Raw genomic sequence first — 23,216 nt, 5'->3', positions numbered from 1 at the left:
TCCAAAGCATTTCTATGTGTCAGAAAGTTCAGGGTGTGTCTAGGCCAAGGAAATTGGCAACATTCCCTCTGTTAATTCCATTCAACCAACCCACTCTTCCTTCTCCTTATAGCACTCTTTTTTTTTGTTTTGGCTGATTAGCGGTGCTTCCACCCAACTACCTGCTGCTGTCGTGTACATGGTAGAAGGCGGGAGAGATTAGCTGGACCAAGTGCAATATTGAATTGACGCAGTGTGTACCCTTTTCTACCCTTTGCGAAGGCATCACGAAGTAAGACACAGACAACAGATTCACTTCAATGTTTTATTTCTTTAATGTCAGGATGAAGGAAAGCCTAACTTGCCCTATGCTAAGGTGGGATTTCCCTACCTAAAGAAATTATGGATAGTCTGTTTTATAAAGTTCAACTCAAAAGTCTGTCTGTGTCCAAACCCTACACTTGTCCTCACAACTAAAGCTAAACAATGTGTACGAATGTCAGCAACCAAAGAAACAGTGTTCAAAATAAAGTTCTGAGCTTCTTCCAGCTCTTGGCTTGCTTTCAGCTTCCCCTCCCCCAAGTTCAAAATAGTTCCATAAAAAGACCTTGGGGTTCCCTTTCCCAAGCTCAACACAGTTCCAAAATGTCTAGGGGATCCCTTCCCCAAGTTCAACCAAGTTCAGAAATCTTGGGGTTCCCTTCCCCAAGAAGGCAACTCTCTTGACTTCAAATTCACAGTCAATTCAACTTTCAAAAAGACCTCAGGTTCCCCTTGCCAAAGTTCAACACATTGCCAAAAGCTTGCGGTTCCCTTCCGTAAGACGGCAGCTCTCCTGGCTTCAAATTCAGTCAATTCAGCAGACTTACCTCTCAATACTGATTTCAGGCTTTTCAACACTTCACTTGACTTGCCTTCTCTTTGTATTACCGCCAGATCACGGGTTTGGCGGTAACTGTAAGCCCTTATTCCCCATTGGGTCCAGTGGACTCAATGGGGACTTTTCAGTTTAATTACTGAGCGGTAATACCGCCAGCGGTAATTGCCTCGAGAATGGGCATTTTTTCAGCTTATTTACCCCCAGATCAGAGCAGGGGGTAAATACGCCAGACTCGTGATAAGGCCAGCTCTTAGATGCAGCGGTAATACCGTTACTGCTGCATTTAAGGTCTACCACCCAACTTGTGATGAGCCTCTTGTTAAGCAAAACAGCTTAGGCCTCATCACGAGTTTGGCGGTATCCCGGCAGTGATAATGCTAGGATACCTCCCAATGCTAATATCATTGCCGCAACTGGGCCCGGCGCAATTTGGCCCTGGGTTGCGGGAGGCGGTAAATCCCCGTTGGGTCCATTGGGTTCAATTAATGAAATCCTTTTTATTTATTTTTTAGCACCCCAGGTTACCGCTTTGGTAACCCAGGGTGTAAACGTCCCGGGTCCCTCGTTAAAAGCCCTTGCTTCACTCAGGCTGTAATGGATGCTCAACACTACAGTATAGAACTTAGAATGGTTTGTATTGCCTACAGATTGTTGAGAACACTGCATTCTAATGCTACTGGCAGTGCAGTACAGCACTTAGCCGTAGCCATCTTCTAAATCTGCATAGTTGGTCTCAGTGAATTGGCTGTGGAACTAATAACTTGTGTATAGTTTATACTTTCAAGAGCGGTGTGGAATATAATCGTTTTATAGAGTCTACCCTTTGGCCTTACCTGGCATCATGATCCCATAAACCTTGTTAAACGCCTTTCTTGCGCTTCAGCTTTTACTTCGATTTTGAGGGTCCTTAACACCCAATACGGCCCTCGAGCCCGGTCTATAAAGCTTAATTATTTCAACATTTAGAAGGATAAGTAATATTACATGAAGTGCTATATAAAAACAGAATCTTGGTATTATTATTGTATATCTCGCTGATGCAATAGTATATAATCAGTGGCATTTATGTGATCACAGATCCGCGGTTATATAGTTGCTTGTCCGAGGACTTGCAGCCAGATAAGGGCTGGGAGCCGCGCCTTCATTAATAGCACAGAATACATTCACAGGTATGAGTGATGCAGTTGTTCTACAGTTAGCTCAATAGGTGCTTTGTGAGATGCCCATCCAATCCTGGGGTTTGTAGTCCTGGATTCATAATTGGAAACAGAAATCTGCAAGTCCCAGAATGCAAAGAAAAATCGAGGGCTGAATGAGCATCTCCCAGTCGACATCGGCCATGTTGGCTTGGCACGCATGGGTGAGATCAACCTAATTTGTTCAATGACGTCACAGTCATAGGCTGGTTGCCATTCTGAAGAATGTTATGTATTACTTTACTCCAGTAATGTGCTATAGGGCCATGCACCACACTGGCCTGTTTTCAAAACTGCTTTCTGTGCACTGAGAAGTGTGCAAAGGTGGTCGGTGCACAGTCAGCAGTGCAGCAACCACTAATAGAAGCAGGCCTGTGCACCATTAGCTACACAGTATGGTGCAGCCCATTCTGTCACTCTAGCCATGCCTATGGCTTTTTGGCTGTCATTATCAGGCTGCAAATGATTTTTGACCTTATCTCTGGCGAAAACCCAGACACCTTCTTCATCACCGAAATCTGGTTCTCTGATGACTTGCTCCCTGCTGCACATGAGGCCTTCCCCCCCCCGGCTACTCCCTGATCACGCACAACAGAGCCGGCAGAGCAGGGGGAATAGCCATCCTCCACAAAGGTCACCTACACATCGGGGAACAACCCTGCAGTGATGACTGCACATCCCAGCTAGTCATATTCCAACTGTCTCCCACATTCTCCCTCAGCTTCCTACTCCTTTACAGACCCCTGGGCTATAACCAGGGGAGTTGCTAGGTCTGGAAAAGACCCGGGGCTAAGCTGATGTCGGAACTGTTGGGACTGGGGGCTAGCTAGTCTTTTGGCTGTAGCTCCTGAGATTCTATCCGGGGTTACAACCAAAAGATCAGGGGCTATAGCCCCCTTAACCCCCTCCTTAGCAACGCCCCTGGCTATAACAGGACCTTTGTGGGCTCTGAGTGACTTCATAGCGGCCATGATGGTCTCCCATCTCATGTTTACCCTTCTAGGTGATCTGAACATCTGGTTCAACACCCCTTCCAATCCCATCACCCACCATCTCACTGGGAACTTGGAAGCCCTCAATATGACTCAACCTATTTCAGGCCACACAGACATTGCTGTGCACACCGTCGATGTAGTGTTATGATATGATATGATAGGTTATTTATAATGTGCTTAATACCTAGAGGTTTCTAAGCGTGGAACCGGGGTTCCAACGTGTGTTGCTCCATGTCGTCTTGCTTCCAAGGCGAGCATGTTGACCCTGAGCTATCCACCCGAGATGATCCTCCCTCTTCTGATCTCATCTCATCCCCCCTCACCTGCCCACTTATCTGGATTGATCACTCTGCTATCTTTTTCTCAGCTCTGACGCCCTCCCTCCTGACCCCCACCGACTCCTCCAGGATCCTGCTCTGGACCAAGGTAACTATCTCACTGGATTTATACGCGTTCCTCCTCTCCTCCCTTCCCTCTCACCCTCTACAAGGAGGAACCCCTTCCACAGCCCCTTTCGACCAATGGCCCTCTGATGCCATAGCCCCCATAACCCCACCCCTTCATAATGCACAGGTCCTTCTCCCAGGTGGTTCAGCCCTTCCCTCATATCCCTCAAAACCCTCAAACATCGCTTGGAAAGCCTTTAGTGGACCAACCCTTCCCCCACCCAAAACAAAGCCACTCTTGCTAGACCAACCAGCACCTACAGATTACAACTCAGGAAACATTCCTTCTACAGTTCCCGCAACTCCACCAACACCTGCAAAAAACTCCGGAAGATTATTACTGAATTCAAGAACCCTTTCTGTTAAACCCTCCCCTGCTCTGCCTCCCAAGCACCCTGTCTGACCACTACTACAACAAAGCCATTGAAAGGAACCTCACCATCAACTCTAAACTATCACCTCCCCCACCCCTCGATCACTACCACTTCCCATCCCCGCCCGACACGTACCCTCTTCTCCCACCCTGAGTTCTTAAGGCTTCACTCTAATAGCCGCCCCTCAGGATCCCCTGGAGACCCATGCCCCCGACCCTCCTCAAAAACATTCTCTCCACCTGCGCAGGCAGCCTCGCCACATCCATAATCAACAACTCACTGACATCTGGGATCTTTCTAGAAGCATAGAAAACCTCTCATGTCCAACCTCTACTAAAAAAGCCCTCACTTGCCCCCACTTCCCCTCCAATAACCACCCCATCTCTAATAGTCGCTTCATAGCTAAACTACTAGATTGCACAAACTATTCACAGCTCGCCCTCTTCGTAGAATCCTGCGGCCTTCTCTCTGACTGCTCCAAATCATTTTTCTCCCTCCCTTCTCTTTTGCCACTTCCCAACCCCCCACAGAGTCCCTCAGGGAGCCTCCCTATCTCTCTCTCTCTCCTCTTCAACCTCTACCTTTCACCCCTTCCCGCGCTTATCCACTCCAACAACCTCACCTGCTACAACTACGGCAATGACACTCAGATAATCTTCAAGATCCCCAGATCCCCGTCTTCACCGCACCCAGACCTTGCATCTTGCCTCTCAGACGTAGCCTGCCGAATGACAAACAACCACCTCCTTCTCAACCCTGGAAGAACCGAAATCCTAATCTGCGGCAAAACAGCTCTCCTTGCCCAACCCACCCATTGACCGCCTTCCTTAAGAGCCCCACCCATTGCATCACGCTCAGTCAAAAGCCTTGGACGCACTTCCAGTTCGCACCTGACCCTTTCTCGCCACATCAATACCATCTCCAGATCATGCGTCTTCCATGACTTTCAGTAAGGCCCTCAAAACCTGGCTGTTCCCTCCCGCATTATGAACCCCTGCACGTCCCCCAAACATACCAGCACCAACCAGCAGTCAGACCCTCCTTCCCAGACTCACCCCCTCCCTGCCATTCATTTACCTTATCTCATCTCTCATTTATCTTCTGAGCCCAGCCCCTTCACACCACACCTGATCCACCGCCCCCCCCATCAATGGAGCCAAGCTCGGCATCCGGTGGAGTCAGGAGGACATCCTGTAACTTTCACTTTATAAGAATTCTGAGTGTGACCCGGGTATTGCGCTCAAACAGGTTCTGAAGGTGGACAACGTATTGCACTTAAACGCACCTTTTATATCAAGCAATTGGATCAATTTGGAGGAGAAACATTGGGGCTCATTACGGGTCTGGTGGTATCCGTGCCAGTGTTACCGGCGGGTTGCCGCTGGACCTGTATATATTTACTTTCGCCTGATATCCCGGTGCCACCAAGGGATTACAACCCCAGTGACCCGGAAAGTCAGGCGCCGGTAATATGTTGTTCCCCATTCCCATAGAGTCTCATAGGACTCTATTGGAATAGGGACATAGAAGCACTGTTAATGGTGCTGGTGCTTCCGTGACGGGTCTGCCTACCGGGGCCGCTGTGCCCGACAGGATCAGACCTGTCGGGCACAGCAGCTCCAGCAGGCAGACCTGTAATATGCCGGTCCAGAAACAACGGTGCCGGTAAGCTTACCGGCACCCTAGTTTCCGGACTGGCAGGATCTGAATGAGGCCCATTAGTTGGATTTGAATCATCATTGGAGTCCGGTACTGTATGTAACTCTAATGCATAAGAGGGTGGGCATTGCTACTGCAATCAGACACTTAAGGACGGAAATGTATCACACTTGAAGGACCAGGGAATGGCCAATGTTTCATTCTAAGACCTACACAGAGGGTGGGTATTTATTGCACTAGAATTGCATGTGAGATTAAGCACCACTATTTGAAACTTGATGGTATCCAGGGGATCGACAATGTCGAATGTATAGGTAACTCATGTATTTCCTTCTGCTCCTCTGGAACGTAGCCGAAGGCATGGCCTCATCCCCAGACACATGTGCCCTCACATACAACTCAAACACAGTTGCACAACACCCCTGCCATAAGAACTACCTTTCATTACAGGAATTCGAACTGGAGCTACTCGCATAACTATCTATACTCTTACACCCACCCTCCTGCATAGCTCCTAGAGCACCTCCTTCCACCCATCCACATGCCATTCAGACATGGGTGACTAGCAGGGTCTTGGCCACCCTCATAACGTTAATGGCGGAAATGCACCCACGCATAATGGCACCTCCCAATTTTCTAAGCGCACTACAGTGAAAGGTGCTATACAAATGATGGAATGAATGAATGAATGAATGAATGAATGAATGAATGAATGAATGAATGAATGTTCAGGTGCCCCGCACACTGAAACATGGAGGCCTCTCTGCCTTACAGTGTGAAGGGTGGTGGTGCGCAGGCGCCATGAAGGCAATGCTGCGTAATGATATGAGTACCTGGGCGGGAAATGGAGACGTAAAGGCGAGGCATCTTGCCTTTAAACCTCCATTTCCTCCTATACCCCATTCTTCTGCAGTGACCAGGTGGAGGTGGGGTACGGAGCGGAGACAAGGTCCCCGCTGTGCAGACCTCCTTCAGTGCGTTTTACCCCATGCATAACATGTATGGATTCCTACAGAAACCACGGCAGCTCTTCACTTGCTAAAGACCAGGCGGATTCCATAAGAATGCATTAGTAAGTGTCATTTGCAGGCGGTGTTTACTTTTTCACAAGACGGTGAGGAAAAGGAAAGAGTAAAAGTGAGTTTGCCTTGCTTTAGTTCCAACTTGTGAATAAAATTGCTTGCAGGGCACTGAACAGCATATAAGGGCTAACATTGATGTTCCCTGCATGCACTTTAGGTGTGCACTCCATGCAGGTAAACCTTCAAAACTCTTTACTTGTCTCCCAATTTTCTACACATTACATTTTCACTGCACTCTTCCTATTTCCCTATGGCTGTATTTTAACTCTTGTTTTTATAAATGTTTTTCTGCCTTGAAAAAGCATCCGTGGTGCGAAACATGTGTTTGGCCTAGTGTTAAAATAGAGCACACGCACACCCAGGATTTGGGCCAATGCTCTTCTTCTGAAATAAGCGTAATTGATGCTGAAATTGAAAGAGGTTCAGACTTTGGGTTTGATTTGTCTCCCTTTCTCTTTGTCTTCATGAAACTCAGGCATTCAGAGACAATAGGGTTCATTACAATGCTAGTCCGGAAACAACAGTGCCGGTAAGCTTACCAGCATCGTTGCTTCCGGACCGGCATACTACAGGTCTGCCTGCCGGAGCCGCCATACCCGACAGGTCTGACCCTGACGGGCACAGTAGCCACGGTGGGCAGTCCATCTTGGAAGCACCGTCACCATTAGTCCTCACTCTATGGGAATAGGGATTTACAAATATACTGGCGCCTCACTTCCCAGCCGCCGGACTCGGTAAATTATTCCGAGTCCTAGCACTGGCAGGGATACCGCCGAACTCTGATTGAGGCCCAATGTCCTTGCAAGTATACCCATCGAAGGAAACCTCGGATTAACTTTTTTGAGTTTGAGGGTAATTTAAGCTTTCTCTATGCTCCCTTTTTCCTATCATAAATGTGCACATTATAATTATATAATTGGTTATTGATAACGCGCTTAATACCCAGAGGTTTCTAAGTGCTGACCTGTGGATTGAACCTGTGTTGCGCCGCATCGTCTTGCTTCCAAGACAAGCGCTTTGCCCCTGAGCTATCCTCCCGAGCCTTTGATTACATGCTACAAGACTCCATAGTCTCCGTGTTAAATATGAGGAAAACATTTTCAGATCCAGATATTAAAAATGTGCCCAGCAGAACCAAAGTTGATGAATTGGTATCATCTCAGTTTTATGATCGCCTACATTTCAAAAAGCCTAGAATGTGACTTGTTAATCATATTACATAAAATTTCATAATTTAACAAAGGGTACTATACAGATTTCAAGTTGCAAGCTACTAGCAAGCCGCAAAAAAGTCCCTCACCACCTCAAATCTCCACATACGCAGAGCACACCATTTTTCACTCACCAAGGGTCAATTATCACTTGGCAATAGCTTGTGGCGAGTGCACATTTTGAGCGCTGGTTGAACAAAATATAACTCAATTAGAAATGTGATTAAACATTTTCCGGTGGCAGCAATTGCTGCGGCAGTGCTGCCCGCCTAAGTAGCCAGCCGGGCTAGGATGTGCCATCCACTTCCTCCCCATTCTTTTGGAAATGGAGAAGTGGACACCCACATCTTGCGCAGTCAAGTGGTTGACATGCATATGCAGGGTATCTTAGATCTCTATCACATTTGTAATGTCCGGTGTATATTTCCATGGCAACCGTTGCCTTAGGGTCACAAGGAACTTTCCCATAATCCAGAGATACAAATTTCTCAATGCCAATTTTTTGTCTCCCTGTCTTCGTTCTGTCCTCACACTTTGTGTTTCGTTGTCCCCCGGCCGCGGGTCCATCGGTTACCCGGTTACCCAGTTGGGTGATAGTCATATTGAAGGCAAGGAAGGATCATTGGACACCCTTTGGAGTGGGGCTGTCCTCAGTCCCTTTCTCCTGGCAGTCTCAGAAGATGATAGATTTCCATTGAGCGCTCTCGTTTCCGAGGCTTGCTTAGTATTCACCTGTCACTGCTGCTCTTCTGATGCCACCATATTAAGTTCACATTGAAACCACGCTTGAAGCGGTGAGAGCACACGGATCCAATGCAGACAAATGCGGATCATTAGGACAAATGTGCCTTGGGTGTCCTGTTGGTTTTAATATTGAGCGGCGTTAATGGGGACGGTGGGAGCTTTAAACGGCGGCTCGTGTCGGAAAATCCCATACTTTTGGCCTTTTCGTCGGTTCCTTCTGATTATTCCTTTCTTTCTGCTCTTTCCCCATGTACAGGAGCTTGCGGCGTAACCTGCATCGCCCCGATTCCAAGAAAGACATCTTCCACCAGCAGCCTTCTCCATGTGCATTATCTTCTTCAAGTTTGACCCTCGACCGGTTTCCAAAAATGCCTACAGGTAATTTTGATGAAAATTGACTTTCTGTAACATCAGAGAATTGCTTGCATATTTTTCTGCAATAACCTGTATCGCCAAAAACGCAGGTCCATCTGAAATGCCGCCTTCCGTGGGTGTGTGTCGAGCGATTGTGGGAGATTCTATTGCTGCTGATGAAGTAGGACTGAGAATGAGCTCATGTCCTATTAGATTGAATCAGATCCCTGCTAACTCTATCCCCAAAAAAGCCACTTGCCAATCAGACTCCCGTTTCCCTAGCACGGGCAGTGTTGAAGTAAGTTCATAGGGAAATAGCAACAAGAGACATAAATTCATGATTTCTGAGATATTTTGTATAAAGGTAGTAGCAAATTAGCAGCAAAGCAGCACACCATGTAATATGTATGTCACACAGCCTGCAGTTAGACAAACAGAATTAAATGGAGAAACCCATTTTCACGAAATTTCAAACCGACAATGCATGTGTATATATATATATGGTTGGTAAATAAAGTTAGGGAAAACAAGGAGGGAAAAGAGTGTAAAGAAAGGGAGTAGTTGTGGGGTAAAGAAATCCTGCAGCACATCAGCACATTCTCCCATTGGGCAATAGGCAGCAGAGATAGAGACAAGGTTTCTATCCCGACAGTGGTGCAGAAATCGTCAGAGAAACTGGCATAGTATCCCCCGAGCAGAGAAGCCTCTGGATTCCTATAGGGTTTTACACAATGAGCCTGGGGTGAAATCCTTCTTGGAGAATCGGTCAGCAAGGGTCTGTAGTGGTACCGCAGATGCAGCCCCAGTTAAAGTTCTGCGTGGGGTCCCGCAAGGAGCCTGCCCCTCACTATCGTTATGTAATATCTTCACCCTTCCACTTTTCCAACTGGAGGACAAGGGACTTAAGTTCACAAACTACGCTGGCGATACTCGGTGCGTAATCCCTTGTCCGGCCTGTATCAAGAGGACCTGAAGAATAGCGATCAGGTATACTCTTTGGTTAAGTCATGGATGGTGAATAACGGGCTGGCTCGTAATGATGATAAAACGGAGCTTATGATTGCGCGTACCTGGCCCAAACTATGCAACCTCAGCCAAGAGCATCACCATTTCTTGATTGCTGGATGTGCGATTACCACTCAGGTAAAAGTGAAGACACTAAGGGCTCTATCAGAGCCTTGGTGGTATCCCAGCGGTAGTACCGCCGGGATACCGCCAATGCAAATAGTGTTACTGCTACTCGGTCTGGCGGTATTGGCGCTGGATCACAAGTAACGGTGCCGCAATAAGTTCACATTAAATAGACCCAATGGGGTTGGGAGCACAATTTGCGCCACGCTAATAGCCCCTGAAAAACAGGTGGACAGTGGAGTATTTTACCGCCAGCAAAAAGCTGAAGGTAAAACTCCAAACGTTCTGGCCAACTCATGATTAGGCCGGTCCTTAAATGCAGCGGTAATAGCATTACCAGCACACTTAAGGGCTGAGGCCACACTCGTGCCGAGGTGCCAGGTGTCTATCTGGACCAAACCATGAGCACGCATGCCCAGGTTAATAGCCGTGTCTCCACGTCAGCACATTACACCAAACTTCTGACCCAGATTCGGCTGTTTCTCTCTAAAACAAATTGTACTACCGTGGCCAGGACTATTGTTGGAACTAAATTGGACTACTGTAGCAGCCTTCGGGTAGGTATTAATAAGGGGGATTTTTCGGAACTGCAGGTGATTCAGAATAGCGTGGTAAGAGCAGTGGCAGGGCTAAAGAGAAGAGAGCATGTCTCCCAAGCCAGAAGAAATCTCCACTGGCTGCCGATGGAAGCCAGAATCTCTCATTACCTACTTATAATCACTCATAAGTGCCTCGCAGGCACCAACCCCGAGTACGTGGCAGGACCCTGGCGAGAAGGCCTATCCATAGGTAACTCCGATCTATTGATACTAATTTGCCCACTGTGCCCAGGACTAAATGGACCTCTGTGGGTAGGAGTGCATTCTATGCGGCAGCCCCGAGGGCGTGGAATGCCTTGCCCCCTGATCTCAGAGAGATTGAATCACTTTCTCTTTACTTGATACCGCCTCCTTGTTGGTTATTCGAGCTTATTGCCGTAGCACGCCTCCTCCTTCTGCTATTCTGCTTGTCTTTCGTCCTTTGTGCGTGTACCCGCTTGTCAGATAACGGCCCCATGCGTTTTGGGCCCTTTCGGTGCTTTATAAATAAATTAAAATAAATAAATGAAATTATACAGAAAGATCAGTATGATGCATTTAGTCAGTTACATTGCCAATCGACTTCCTAATGGTTCATCCTCCATCTTGGACGGCCTGACGTTTACAGCACCATTCAAAACCTGTAGAGTTGTGTTCCACCTAGCCACATGATGTGGCATCGCCTCCATAGGGCAGTTTCCATTGCACATATAATAGCCTGGGCGGGCACCTAGGGTCCACAAAACTCTCATTCCGGTTCCCGGGCAGCGGGGACATCCTTCTATGACGATGCTGAGACATGAACTGGGCCCCCTGGAAAGAGCCTGACTTAACATTGGGCACTCATGTGCATAGCGGCCACTCAGGTTCCACACTGCCTCACCACCATAAACATGGCTGTGGATGCATAGTCCTCTCATATCATGGCTGGGGATTTTCTCTTTCTATGGCTCATGTATGTCCACAGATCATGCAAAAATAAAATGCTGTCGGCTTCAACAGGGGGTGGGGGAGGGCATCTAGTAAATATAACGATAAAATCATCAAACATACAGTCAGTTTTGTTAATTTTCAGGGAGTTCAGGAAAATAGAGTGAAGTGAAAAAAATGACCTGGAACCTATTAACACACTACCCCAGCAATAATCAAATACATTGATTTAAACAGTGAATCAAGTGCAAGGAGGAGATTTGAACTAAATACATATACTCTTAATTGCCAGTAGAAAGGGCAGTGAATATGGCAAGGGAAATGTGCACAAGATCACACAACATCCACTCGGCAACCAAGATAAATGCACACTAATGGGTTTACAAGTAGAACAGGATACGAATACAAATACATGAAAAGGGGTGAGGAAAGCACTTAGAAGCTCCTTACGATTACAAGGAAAATCCACCAGCTCCTCACCCACAATATCTGTTATAGGTACCGTCAGTGCTAAGCTCACATATAGGGCAAGCAATGACAGGGTCTGTGAACTGACACCCTTTATGGTGATCTATAAAGTAACTTAAAGCCACCTGGAATGTCAGCGAAGCCCACCAACACCGCCGGTCAAACGGGACCCCCAAAAGGCTATAATAGCAAAGGGTGGATAATCTAACCCACAACTCCTGAAAGGGGGCAAGTAGGAATAGTGCTTAGAGGCATAGAGGCAAGAATAGGAATTCACACAGGAGCTGGACACCACACGTAGCACACCTGAAAGAAAATGACAAGTAACTGCCATGCTATAGCATATATTGCCGTGGCTTACCACGGCCGCCTCTACTACGTAGATGCTAGCCTTATATGCTGCTAACCACTTGACTACTAACACGCTTGCTCACTGTACATTCTTTTGTTTTCTGATTCACTCACTGTGTTTTAGTTCACATTGGACACTTACTCTGTACTTTACCTTTTATTACTTGTATATAGTACTTTACCATTACTTTGTATTTAGTCTCCCATGTAAATTACAATGTCCTTATCCATGATGTATCCCATGTACCTATGTAACTAAGCTGAACGTATTCTTATGTCTTGCGCCCTGATGCCCCAGGGTCTGGTGCGCACTATAAATAAAACAAACAAACCAACAAACGCCTACCAATCAATAGGGGGCAAAGATAGAAGTGCAAGGGAAAACCAGGGACAGACTCCAAGAGAAAGTCAAAGAACAGGAGCAGGGAAAACCAAATGAAACAGGGAAGGGAAGGAAAACAGTACAAAAATAGGAACTCTCTCAAAGAGGGTTATCTAAAGGATCAAGTTTAACTGCAGAACAGATCAAGGTCACTACACCTCACTGATGATGCCCAACAAGGCTGAAACATGTGTCTGTGGTTGCTGTTGATACTCTTGTTGAGAGGAGAATTGCCTAGTAATTCGGTGCTGGACTGCCCCTGGGCAGGACAAAGACTGATATGCAGGGATATTTCTCCTCTGTGAAAGGGACAGTGAGCTAAAGACTTGGCTGAGACTCTCCCAGGGGCCATACACCCAAGAACAGGTCAATGGGCTGTGTTCGTGCTGGTAGAGAGGCTCCCAGACCCCCCTTTGATTTGTAAAACAGTAGAAGCCAGAAAGGGAATGCAGAAAAGCAGAACATACTAATAAGCACACTAAATTCGAAATCCAGCGATCAAGGAACTAGAAACTAAGAATAAAGACCCAGGAACAAGTGACAGGCCACAAACAGGAACACTGCATTAACGACCAGCGATGGACTGAAGCAAACTGAGGCATTTAAAGCTGGCTAATGATCACATGCCTCAGGTGTGATGTTGCTAGCATCTGCCAGTCACAGGTGTTCCTTATCCCCCATCTAACCTTGTTCTGCTAGAGTGGAGATGAAGCAGTGGGCTTGGAATTCTGGCAGCATAGTCTTTTGAATAAAGAAGTATACTGGCTGCCAAAAACTCAAAATGGATCTGGGAGGGAAGTGAAATGGAAAATGTGGCTTTAGGGCTCTCAAATCACCACAGCAGTGTGCAGTAGGGTTCTGAAGGTAAGTCCAGAAACTATGCCTGCCACTAGCAGCATGAAAGCAAAGCGAACGAATCGTGACACTGTCCCAGTTTGTATTAACATTCTTCATAAGTGTTGGTGTGACAAATCAACTTCCGGGGCACCAGTTGTCCAGGAATGAATATTGGTTACTAAACCATCTATCAGCCCCACACCTCTAGTACACCAGAAGGGATCCGAACATATTGGAATGCAAGTCAATTATAAACCTCCTTGTCCAATTTTGGTAACATGCATGGAACGGCAGGCTTATCTCCGCAAGGTTGTGGATCGGTGGTTAATTGCAACACAGCGAAAATACAGTTATTACCCAATGATAAAAGGGACTGTCCAGTCAAGGTTGTATTAAAAATATCTACTTTCTTATTATTACAACAGACAGTTGTATTCTAGCACACTACAAATTACAAACCATACCATAAAGGGCCACAGAGGACAGACAGTTTCACAAAGGAAAGGGAAGCACCCTGGATACTAACAGGAGGGCAGCTGGTAAAGTAGTCAGTCTTACTGTTCACAGTTATTTGGTTTAAGCACCAAGGGGCAAAGGTCGTAACTATCTCAAGGGGCCTTTGGAGAAGGACCAGGGGGCAGAACCACAATGGACATGGTGCTTAAGAAGTTCTTGATGCTCGACAGCGTCATGGTGGTTCCAGTGCGCTTTGCAGCTCCTAAGACAGAGTTCGAGGCGGGAGACAGCTTCAGGTATCAGGCAGCATGCAGTTTGGCAAGTGAGGCTGGATGGATGTCTCTGTGCTGGTTGGCAAATCTGAAGCGCTTGTCGGGGGCGTCCCGGACGGCTCTGATGACTGCGGCGTGACAACAGTCAGCCGTGCAGCCGGTTGCGGTTCAAGTACTTGACTATCGAATGGATTGTAGCCTCCAACGTATTCCACATCTTTGACATGTAATGTCCACAGCTGTGTACTTCGGAAACTTTTTCGGCAGGGCATCCTTAGCATCGGGTTGATGTCCCTTGAAGGCCTCCGTCGAGGGCAACGTCACCGGATGTTATAAGTAGGACGCATGCGCCCGTAGCCTCAGTTCCATTTTTTCCGCAAACGTATTTGCTTCGGAGACTCGGCGTGCCTGGTGTATTCCTCGTGAATATGTCTTCTTCAACCCCACCGACTCCGCAATCTGGCTTCAAGACTTGCCGGGACTGCAAGTCAAAAATTTCGATTACCGACCCGCATCGCATTTGTTTGTGGTGCTTGGGCGAGAGTCACGACACTGACTGTTCCAAATGCTAGTCGCTGACTGCTAAGGCCTTGCGGGAGCGGAAGGGGAAGCTTCAGGTAGGTAGGGGTTCTAAACCCAGTAGGTCCCATAAGTCTAAGTCCAAGGGGATGTCCACTGACGATTCGAGGGGTGACTCTCCATATCGGGAGGAGTCCCGGGGATCTCGATCCCGGAGTGCTTCCTGCCTCGGCATTCTAGGAAGTGTCGTCACCGGTCACCTTCCCCGTCTTCCTCGGAGGATGGAGCTGCGAGGAAAGTGGCTTGGCCAACTAAGTCCTCAACTCCGGAGGAATGGGCTGCCTTTAAAGAGCAGATTTTAGCGATTTTACAATCGCAGGGCACAGTTCCGTCCGCATCTTCTGATGAAGCCGGCAAGGAATGGTCTCGTACCATGGCTTGCACGCTTTCGGGCTCGGGTCCTCGACGTGACTCATCGGGAACCTTCGAGGTCCCGTTCCTCGTCTCCAGCGAGACCGCAGAACCCTGGTAAGGGCTCAAGGTCAGTGTCGACCCCGTCAGTGCCGTGTCCGTCAGATACTGACATCGAAGCTTTGCCTTTGTTCCAGCCCTCGGTGCCGTCAGCGCCGTTGTCAACATCAAAACCATCAGTGCTCTCGACGCAGAAGCCTTCAATGCTCTCGACACCTTCGGGGCTTTTTGGCCAAAATTTACCGTTGGAGATCCCTGCTGCTGTGGATCCTCCAAGGAAGGCTATTTCTTAGTCTGTTAGGCCTGTGGTGGACTCCAGACTCTCTTCTGTCCCGAGACGGGGCTTTTACCTCCCTCTGGATGACATATATGAGGATGAGCAAAGGTCAGACTTTGATATGGACCCTGTTGAGCCTGATGTGGCTCCTGTCTTTTCTGGAGACAGTCAATTGAAAGAGTTGAGGCAAACTCTTCATGATGCCAGTGGTTTGGAAACTTCTCCGGAAGTGGCTGGTCCAGTGCTCCTAAAGCTTTTGTGAAAGATGATCTAACGGACATTTTAGATCAAGATCAGCCCTCTGACCTGGTGATACCTTTTCATCTGACATTACAGTAAAGGGTGGCCGCTGCTTGGCAGTCACTGGAATCTCTTCCGGCAGTTAACAAATCGTTAACTAAAAAAATACGGCCCTTCCAGTAGCAACCCCAGCTACCTTACATCTCACCCCACTCCCGAGAGTTAGGTGTTTCAGGTCCCTGATGGGGACGAAAAATGCTTCGCGGTTGGGCACGCAAGGTGTTTTCTGCGGGGATTATGGCGCTAAAATCAGCCAACTCCACTTGTGCCTTGGCAAGATTTTCACACACTCTGTGGAACTGTGTTTCTCTTGCGGCTGAGCATATTCCCGAAGGGAAAGAGGGATGGGTTCCTTGCTCTCGTGCAAGATGGCAAGGATGCCATGTGTGAATCCCTTCAGTCGGGTTTGGACACGGCCGACAGTGTTAGCCGTCCATGGCTGCAAGCACCGTTATATGCAGATTTACGTGGTTGCGGAAGGTCGGTTTTGCCCCGGATGTGCAAGCTCGTCTTTTGATCATGCCCTTTGATGGTGCACATTTGTTTGGCAGCAAGGCTGACGAGAACCTTGAGAGGTTGCAGACCTCAAAAGCTGCGGCAAAATCTTTAAGCGCAGCTGTGCGTCGACCTCCGCCTTTTCGTTCTATGGGACAGCAGTGGAGGTTAGGTTGTTTTTATTACTACTCCACCTTTGGTAGAACGAGAGGAGCCTCCAGTGAAAGGGGTCAGTGTAAAAGTACCCATGGTGGTCAGGGAAATAGAGGTGCCAAAGCCGCTCAGGCACCTGCCTCTCTGCCTTCAGTCGCTGCCGCAGCCGCTCCAAAGCAGTCATGAGGCCATGTCCCATGGTTCGCCGGTGTCATGTCCACGCGTACGATCGGTCCATGACCATACGCTTATAGCCCTTTAAGAACGCTGCAGCCAGGTGCCTGGAAGTTGGCATGGCAACGTTGGCGTCCCGTCCTTTCCTGTTCCTAGTATCGTCAACGTCGAGTAGCACGTAGCGTCATCACATAACCTGTATTTAAGCACCTCCCACTTGTTGCCCAGTGCTTCTGATTTGCATTAGTAGCGTTACGAAAGTTGCTTGTGTTTTTCCTTGTTTCCTTGCCCTGGTTTTTCCTCTCCTTGCTTCTGGAACTCTTGTGCTTTGACCCGGACCGTTTATTGGATTTTCGCCTTGGATTGCCCCTTGCTACGCCTCTGCTGCATCTGTGTTATGACCATGGAAAGCTAACGGAACTGCCTTGCTTCTGGCCCTCTTGTTGTTCCGCTCTTCGATCTCGATCTTGTCCATTTCTGAACAATGTCTTCTTCTGCGGAATTTGGGATTTATGAACTTTGGATACTTTGGAGTTTTCTGGGATATTTCGGAACACTGACTTTTGTACACGGACTAGAGACTGCCTCAGTGTACTTAGGCGTCCTTGTGCCGTCGGGTTAGGCTGTGTTTCTTCCTCTGGAGACCGGACCTGTCCCACCTTGCCTCTCTGATTGGAACTTTCAAAGACTGCACAGACTTTACTCCGGTAAGCCCGTAAGGGGTTTTCTTGTCTATTTGATTTAGCCTTGGATAAGGGGAGGGGGCCTAGACTTGTATTGACTAGTACTTTCAATTATGCATCTCGTCTAACTGTATACCATTGCAAACTACTGTCTGGGTTCCCAAAAGAGTGGTTGTCCTGCATATGCACATTAAACCTCGCACTTCGCTTGTAGGTTCACTGTGTGTTCCTGTCCTATGCATCCCGTCTTGCCTTCCCGACATCGGCTTCTACGACACTGATCCTCTGGAAGCAGTCTCCTAGTGCAACACACGGATCACATCTGGTATCCTTCTTTCCTCTGATTAGCTGCTCTGGTTGTCTGATTGCAACACCAGAGGGGCACATCAGGTGGAAGAATTCGTCCACTACACTACGTGGGCAACTCGGATCCTGACATAATCAGAAGCCTTACTATGGATACCAATGAGGCATTGGCCACTATTATGCAACTAGTGGCAGATTTGCGTAACGAAATGACGGTGGCTCATACAGCTACGCAACGTCGCATAGACGAGTTGCAAGCAGGTTTTCAACCCCTTGTGGCCGAAGCCCCCGCCCCCGCCATCGCTTCCGGCTCGGGTGTGGTGCCTCCACAACAGGGCACTGGACCTGTTTATATGACTGCCCAGTTTCCCTTAGCCCCACCGGAACGCTTCAATGGTGACCCCAAGGCTTTCCGAACCTTTTTGAATCAGTGTAGGCTGCACTTTCTGTGCCGCCCTGCCTCCTTCCCGGATTCCTCTACTAAGGCAGCATTTCTGTTGTCTCACTTGGGGGGAACGGCAGCTGCTTGGGCAAATCCGTTATTGGAGGAAGGGAGTCATGTTCTCTATAACTGTGATGCTTTGATCGATGCTATGAGTCGAGTATTTGACACACGTTATGCCACACAGACTACTGATCTGGAACTACTTGGTCTTCAGCAGGGGAACAAGTCCCTATTATCGTATTTAGCCAAGTTCAATCAGCTTGTGGCAGAGACAGGGTGGCCCCAAGAGAAGGAGGCCTCTTTGTTTTATAAAGGCCTATCAGACTCCCTTAAAGACACTCTAGCTACCGTTCCCGTAGTACCCACGGCTTTCAATGAACTGTTGGATTTGGTTCTCCAGATCGATTCTCGACAGGCAGCTAGGAAGGGAGAAAAGAGAGGGATACCTCCAGTTGTCCTTGCAACCCCTCTACCTGCTCCTGGATCCACAGAGCCTATGCAGATAGGGGCAGTCAGGGCCCCCTTATCTGCCGAAGTCAGGGAACATCGGAGAAAGAATGGTTTATGTTACTATTGTGGATCATCAGACCATTTGCTGCGAGAATGTCTTAAAAAGCCCACCAAGAAACAGGGAAACGCCAAAACCCGGTGACTGGAGGGATCCAGACGCCAGGTGGTTCCTCTGTTGGTCCCACGTTAAATAGCCCCTACTGCTTGTCGGTTTCTCTTTCGGCTGTTGAACTTGAGAAACTTGATGTGGTGGTGATTTTGGATTCAGGAGCTACAGGAAACTATGTGGATGCTTCTTATGATAAGGAACTGGGTTTACCAGTGGTTCCCAAATCATGTCCTGAAGAGGTGAACGCAGTTGATGGTTCCTCGTTAATATCAGGCCTGGTAACAGAATGTACGACCGATCTCGTTATGACTACGGAGTGTGGCCATCAGGAGGTTATAGCGTTCAATTTAATCGCTGCACCACATTTCAAGATTATTCTAGGTTTACCTTGGTTGAGGTTGCACAACCCCTCTGTGGATTGGCATTCCGGAGAGATTAGTTTCTTCTCAGACTATTGTGGAAACAATTGTTTAACAACCCACTTAAACACGGTCAGTCCGAGTCAGATACTCTCAGAAAATGTTCATACCGTAGGGGCGGTTACTAACACTGTACTTCCTCCTATGTATAAGGAATATTGGGACGTCTTTGACGCCCGCGGGGCGGATGTGCTTCCACCGCACCGGCCTTATGACTGCCCAATTGAGCTTGTCCCTGGAGCCAAGATTCCGTCCGGGCGTATTTATTCCCTGACCACAAAGGAGGATTTAATCTTGAAGGATTACATTGAGAAGTCCTTGAAGTCTGGCTTCATTCGACCTTCACGTTCACCTGCTGCCTCCCCTATGTTCTTCGTCCCCAAAAGAGAAGGGGATCTCCGCCCATGTATCGATTACAGGGAACTTAATGCGGTCACTGTCCGAAATCAATATCCCATTCCTTTGATTTCGGTCTTACTAGACCAATTGGGTTCAGCTAAGCTCTTCACTAAACTGGATTTGAGGGGGGGGCATATAATTTGGTGCGTATACGTCAGGGTGACGAGTGGAAGACCACCTTCAAGACCAAGTATGGTCTTTTTGAGTACTGCGTCATGCCATTTGGCCTCTGCAACGCTCCGGCAACCTTCCAATATTTCATCAATGAGGTTTTTCACGACATGTTGGACCAGTACCTAGTCGTTTATTTAGACGACATATTGATTCACTCGCCATCTATCTCCACTCATGTCACTCATGTTTCTAGTGTGCTCCAAAGATTAAGAGAGAATAACCTATACGCCAAATTGGATAAGTGCATGTTCCATCCGTCTGAGGTGGAATTCCTAGGCTATAATATCACTAGCCAGGGGTTACAGATGAGTCGGTCCAAAGTAGCGGCCCTATTGGATTGGCCCTGCCCTAACACACGAAAAGCCCTGCAATCATTTCTAGGGTTTGCAAATTTTTATCGGCGTTTTGTCCATGGGTTCTCTGCTATTGTGTCTCTGCTTACAGAATTAACCAGCAGCAAGCGCGAGTTTAAGTGGAATCAGGAGGCCCAACAGGCCTTCGAAACCTTGAAATCTGCTTTCACTTCGGCTCCAGTGCTCCAGCATCCAAACCCATCCCTGCCATTCATCGTGGAAGCTGACATTCCAACATTGCCTTAGGAGCAGTCTTATCACAACATTGCCCGGAGACCGCCGGTTTGCACCCGGTTGCCTACCATTCCAGAAAGGTCACACCATATGAGAGAAACTATACTATCACTGAGAGGGAACTTTTGGCCGTTAAGGATGCCTTTATGGTATGGAGACATCATCTCCTGGGCACCGCTGAACCGGTTCAAGTGTTCACTGACCACAGGAACCTCTTAGCCCTTCAATCAGTGAAATGTACAACGGCACGCCATGCTAGATGGCATGAGTTCTTTGCCATGTTCAATTTTACCATTACTTATCGTCCAGGATCTTTAAATTCCAAGGCCGATGCCCTCTCTCGTCTCCATGGAGATTCCGAACCATCCAATCTTCAGGGTGCGCTGTTGTTACCGAATCAAGTAGTGTGCGGGTGTACGTTATGTCCCTCCTTAAAGGCATCGATCCAGAAATGGGTCTCTACCAGTCCTCCAGAAGTCTCTGCCCAAGGATTGGAGATCATTTGTTCTTTGCCATACAAACAACAAAAGCTCTTTCTACCTGATTCAGACACACGGAATACAGCCTTGTAATGGTGCCACGACTCTGCTTTGGCTGCGCATCCCAGAATGCAGAAAACCCTAGACCTTTTGAGAAGATGGTGCTGGTGGCCTTCTATGGTTCGGGACATTAAGAACTATGTAGCCTCCTGTGCTGTGTGTGCTCAGTGCAAGCACCAACGTGGTAAACCTGTGGGTTTGTTGCAACCTATGCCTTTACCCGACACTCCCTGGAAAATGATTTCTATGGATTTTGTTGTGGAGCTTCCATTGGTCGAGGGGTATGACACTATCTGGGTCGTTATAGACTATTTCTCCAAAATGCCACTTTTTGTACCCTGTCGTGGTGTACCAACCGCTCCAGCACTGGCCGAACTGTTCTTAAGGAGCGTGTTTCGATTATTCGGTCTGCCTTCGGTAATAATTACGGACCGCGGGTCCCAATTCACCTCCCGTTTCTGGAAAGCCTTGACCATGTCCTTGGGTATTGATGTCAGATATTCCAGCGCTTACCATCCCCAGACTGATGGACAAACCGAGCGGTTAAACGCCACCATGGAACAGTGTCTACGTTGCCTTACCTTTCAACGTCAGGATACGTGGGTGTCTGTTCTCCCTATGGCAGAATTCAATTCACTACATGCCACGACACGCTTGTCCCCCTTCTTTGCCCTCTATGGACAACATTCTCGCTCCTTGCCTAATATTACTGATCTGCTTCCACACAATCCTGCGGCCTTTGGATGCCTGTCAAAACTATCGGACAATCATGTCTTTGTTAGAAAACAGCTACTGCAGGCCCAGCTCCGAACCAAAAAGCATGCTGATGCACGCCGTGCCCCAGCCCCGGAGTATCTTCCGGGCATGAAGGTGTGGTTATCTGCAAAAAACCTTCGCATTCCAGGCCGGAAAACCCTGCTGCCTCGGTTTGTGGGCCCCTACAAGGTTTTACAAGTTATCAATCCAGCCGCTATCCGCTTGGACCTTCCTGCTACATGGAAAATACACCCAGTGTTTCATGTATCCTTGGTAAAACCATGTCACCCAGCGGCCAGATTGCCTTCGCGACCTCTGCCTATTAAGGTACAGGGGTCAGATGAATACGAAGTGGCAGCGATCTTGGATACTAAAGTTCGACGGGGCAGACGCCTCTATCTGGTCGATTGGAAAGGGTATGGTCCAGAGGATCGTACCTGGGAACCTACAGAAAACATCCATGCCCCTCTTCTTCTGGCACGTTTTTGGTCCGCCCGGCGGGTGCGGGTTCCTTTGAGGGAGGATACTGTCATGTCCACGCGTACGATCGGTCCACGACCATACGCGTATAGCCCTTTAAGAACGCTGCAGCCAGGTGCCTGGAAGTTGGCATGGCAACGTTGGCGTCCCGTCCTTTCCTGTTCCTGGTATCGTCAACGTCGAGTAGCACGTAGCGTCATCACATGACCTGTATTTAAGCACCTCCCACTTGTTGCCCAGTGCTTCTGATTTGCATTAGTAGCGTTACGAAAGTTGCTTGTGTTTTTCCTTGTTTCCTTGCCCTGGTTTTTCCTCTCCTTGCTTCTGGAACTCTTGTGCTTTGACCCGGACTGTTTATTGGATTTTTGCCTTGGATTGCCCCTTGCTACGCCTCTGCTGCATCTGTGTTATGACCATGGAAAGCTAACGGAACTGCCTTGCTTCTGGCCCTCTTGTTGTTCCGCTCTTCGATCTCGTCCATTTCTGAACAGTGTCTTCTTCTGCGGAATTTGGGATTTATGAACTTTGGATACTTTGGAGTTTTCTGGGATATTTCGGAACACTGACTTTTGTACACGGACTAGAGACTGCCTCAGTGTACTTAGGCGTCCTCGTGCCGTCGGGTTAGGCTGTGTTTCTTCCTCTGGAGACCGGACCTGTCCCACCTTGCCTCTCTGATTGGAACTTTCAAAGACTGCACGGACTTTACTCCGGTAAGCCCGTAAGGGGTTTTCTTGTCTATTTGATTTAGCCTTGGATAAGGGGAGGGGGCCTAGACTTGTATTGACTAGTACTTTCAATTATGCATCTCGTCTAACTGTATACCACTGCAAACTACTGTCTGGGTTCCCAAAAGCGTGGTTGTCCTTCATATGCACATTGTGATTAAACCTCGCACTTCGCTTGTAGGTTCACTGTGTGTTCCTGTCCTACGCATCCCGTCTTGCCTTCCCGACATCGGCTTCTACGACACTGATCCTCTGGAAGCAGTCTCCTAGTGCAGCACACGGATCTCATCTGGTATCCTTCTTTCCTCTGATTAGCTGCTCTGGTTGTCTGATTGCAACACCAGAGGGGCACATCAGGTGGAAGAAT

At 48.1% G+C, this 23,216-nt stretch overlaps 1 protein-coding gene across 2 annotated transcripts in view; it reads left to right on the top strand.

Moving 5' to 3' along the window:
• The window catches only part of TANGO2 (transport and golgi organization 2 homolog), a 1,266,594-nt gene that overhangs the window by 574,947 nt on the left and 668,431 nt on the right, over positions 1 to 23,216 (top strand). Inside the window, exon 3 of one of the 2 annotated variants that reach the window (XM_069620037.1) lies at positions 8,823 to 8,944. The exons of the other annotated variant lie outside the window; for it this stretch is intronic. Coding sequence (XP_069476138.1) covers positions 8,889 to 8,944 — 56 coding nt within the window. The 5' untranslated portion in view covers positions 8,823 to 8,888. The remainder of the gene's footprint in view (positions 1 to 8,822; positions 8,945 to 23,216) is intronic. 2 annotated transcript variants of the gene reach the window in all.

Source organism: Ambystoma mexicanum, chromosome 10 (assembly GCF_040938575.1).
Source record: "Ambystoma mexicanum isolate Mex_15411 chromosome 10, UKY_AmexF1_1, whole genome shotgun sequence".
NCBI classification, from domain to species: Eukaryota; Metazoa; Chordata; class Amphibia; order Caudata; family Ambystomatidae; genus Ambystoma; species Ambystoma mexicanum.
The sequence above is the reverse complement of the archived record's forward strand: the minus strand, read 5'-3'. Positions and strand labels throughout refer to the sequence as shown.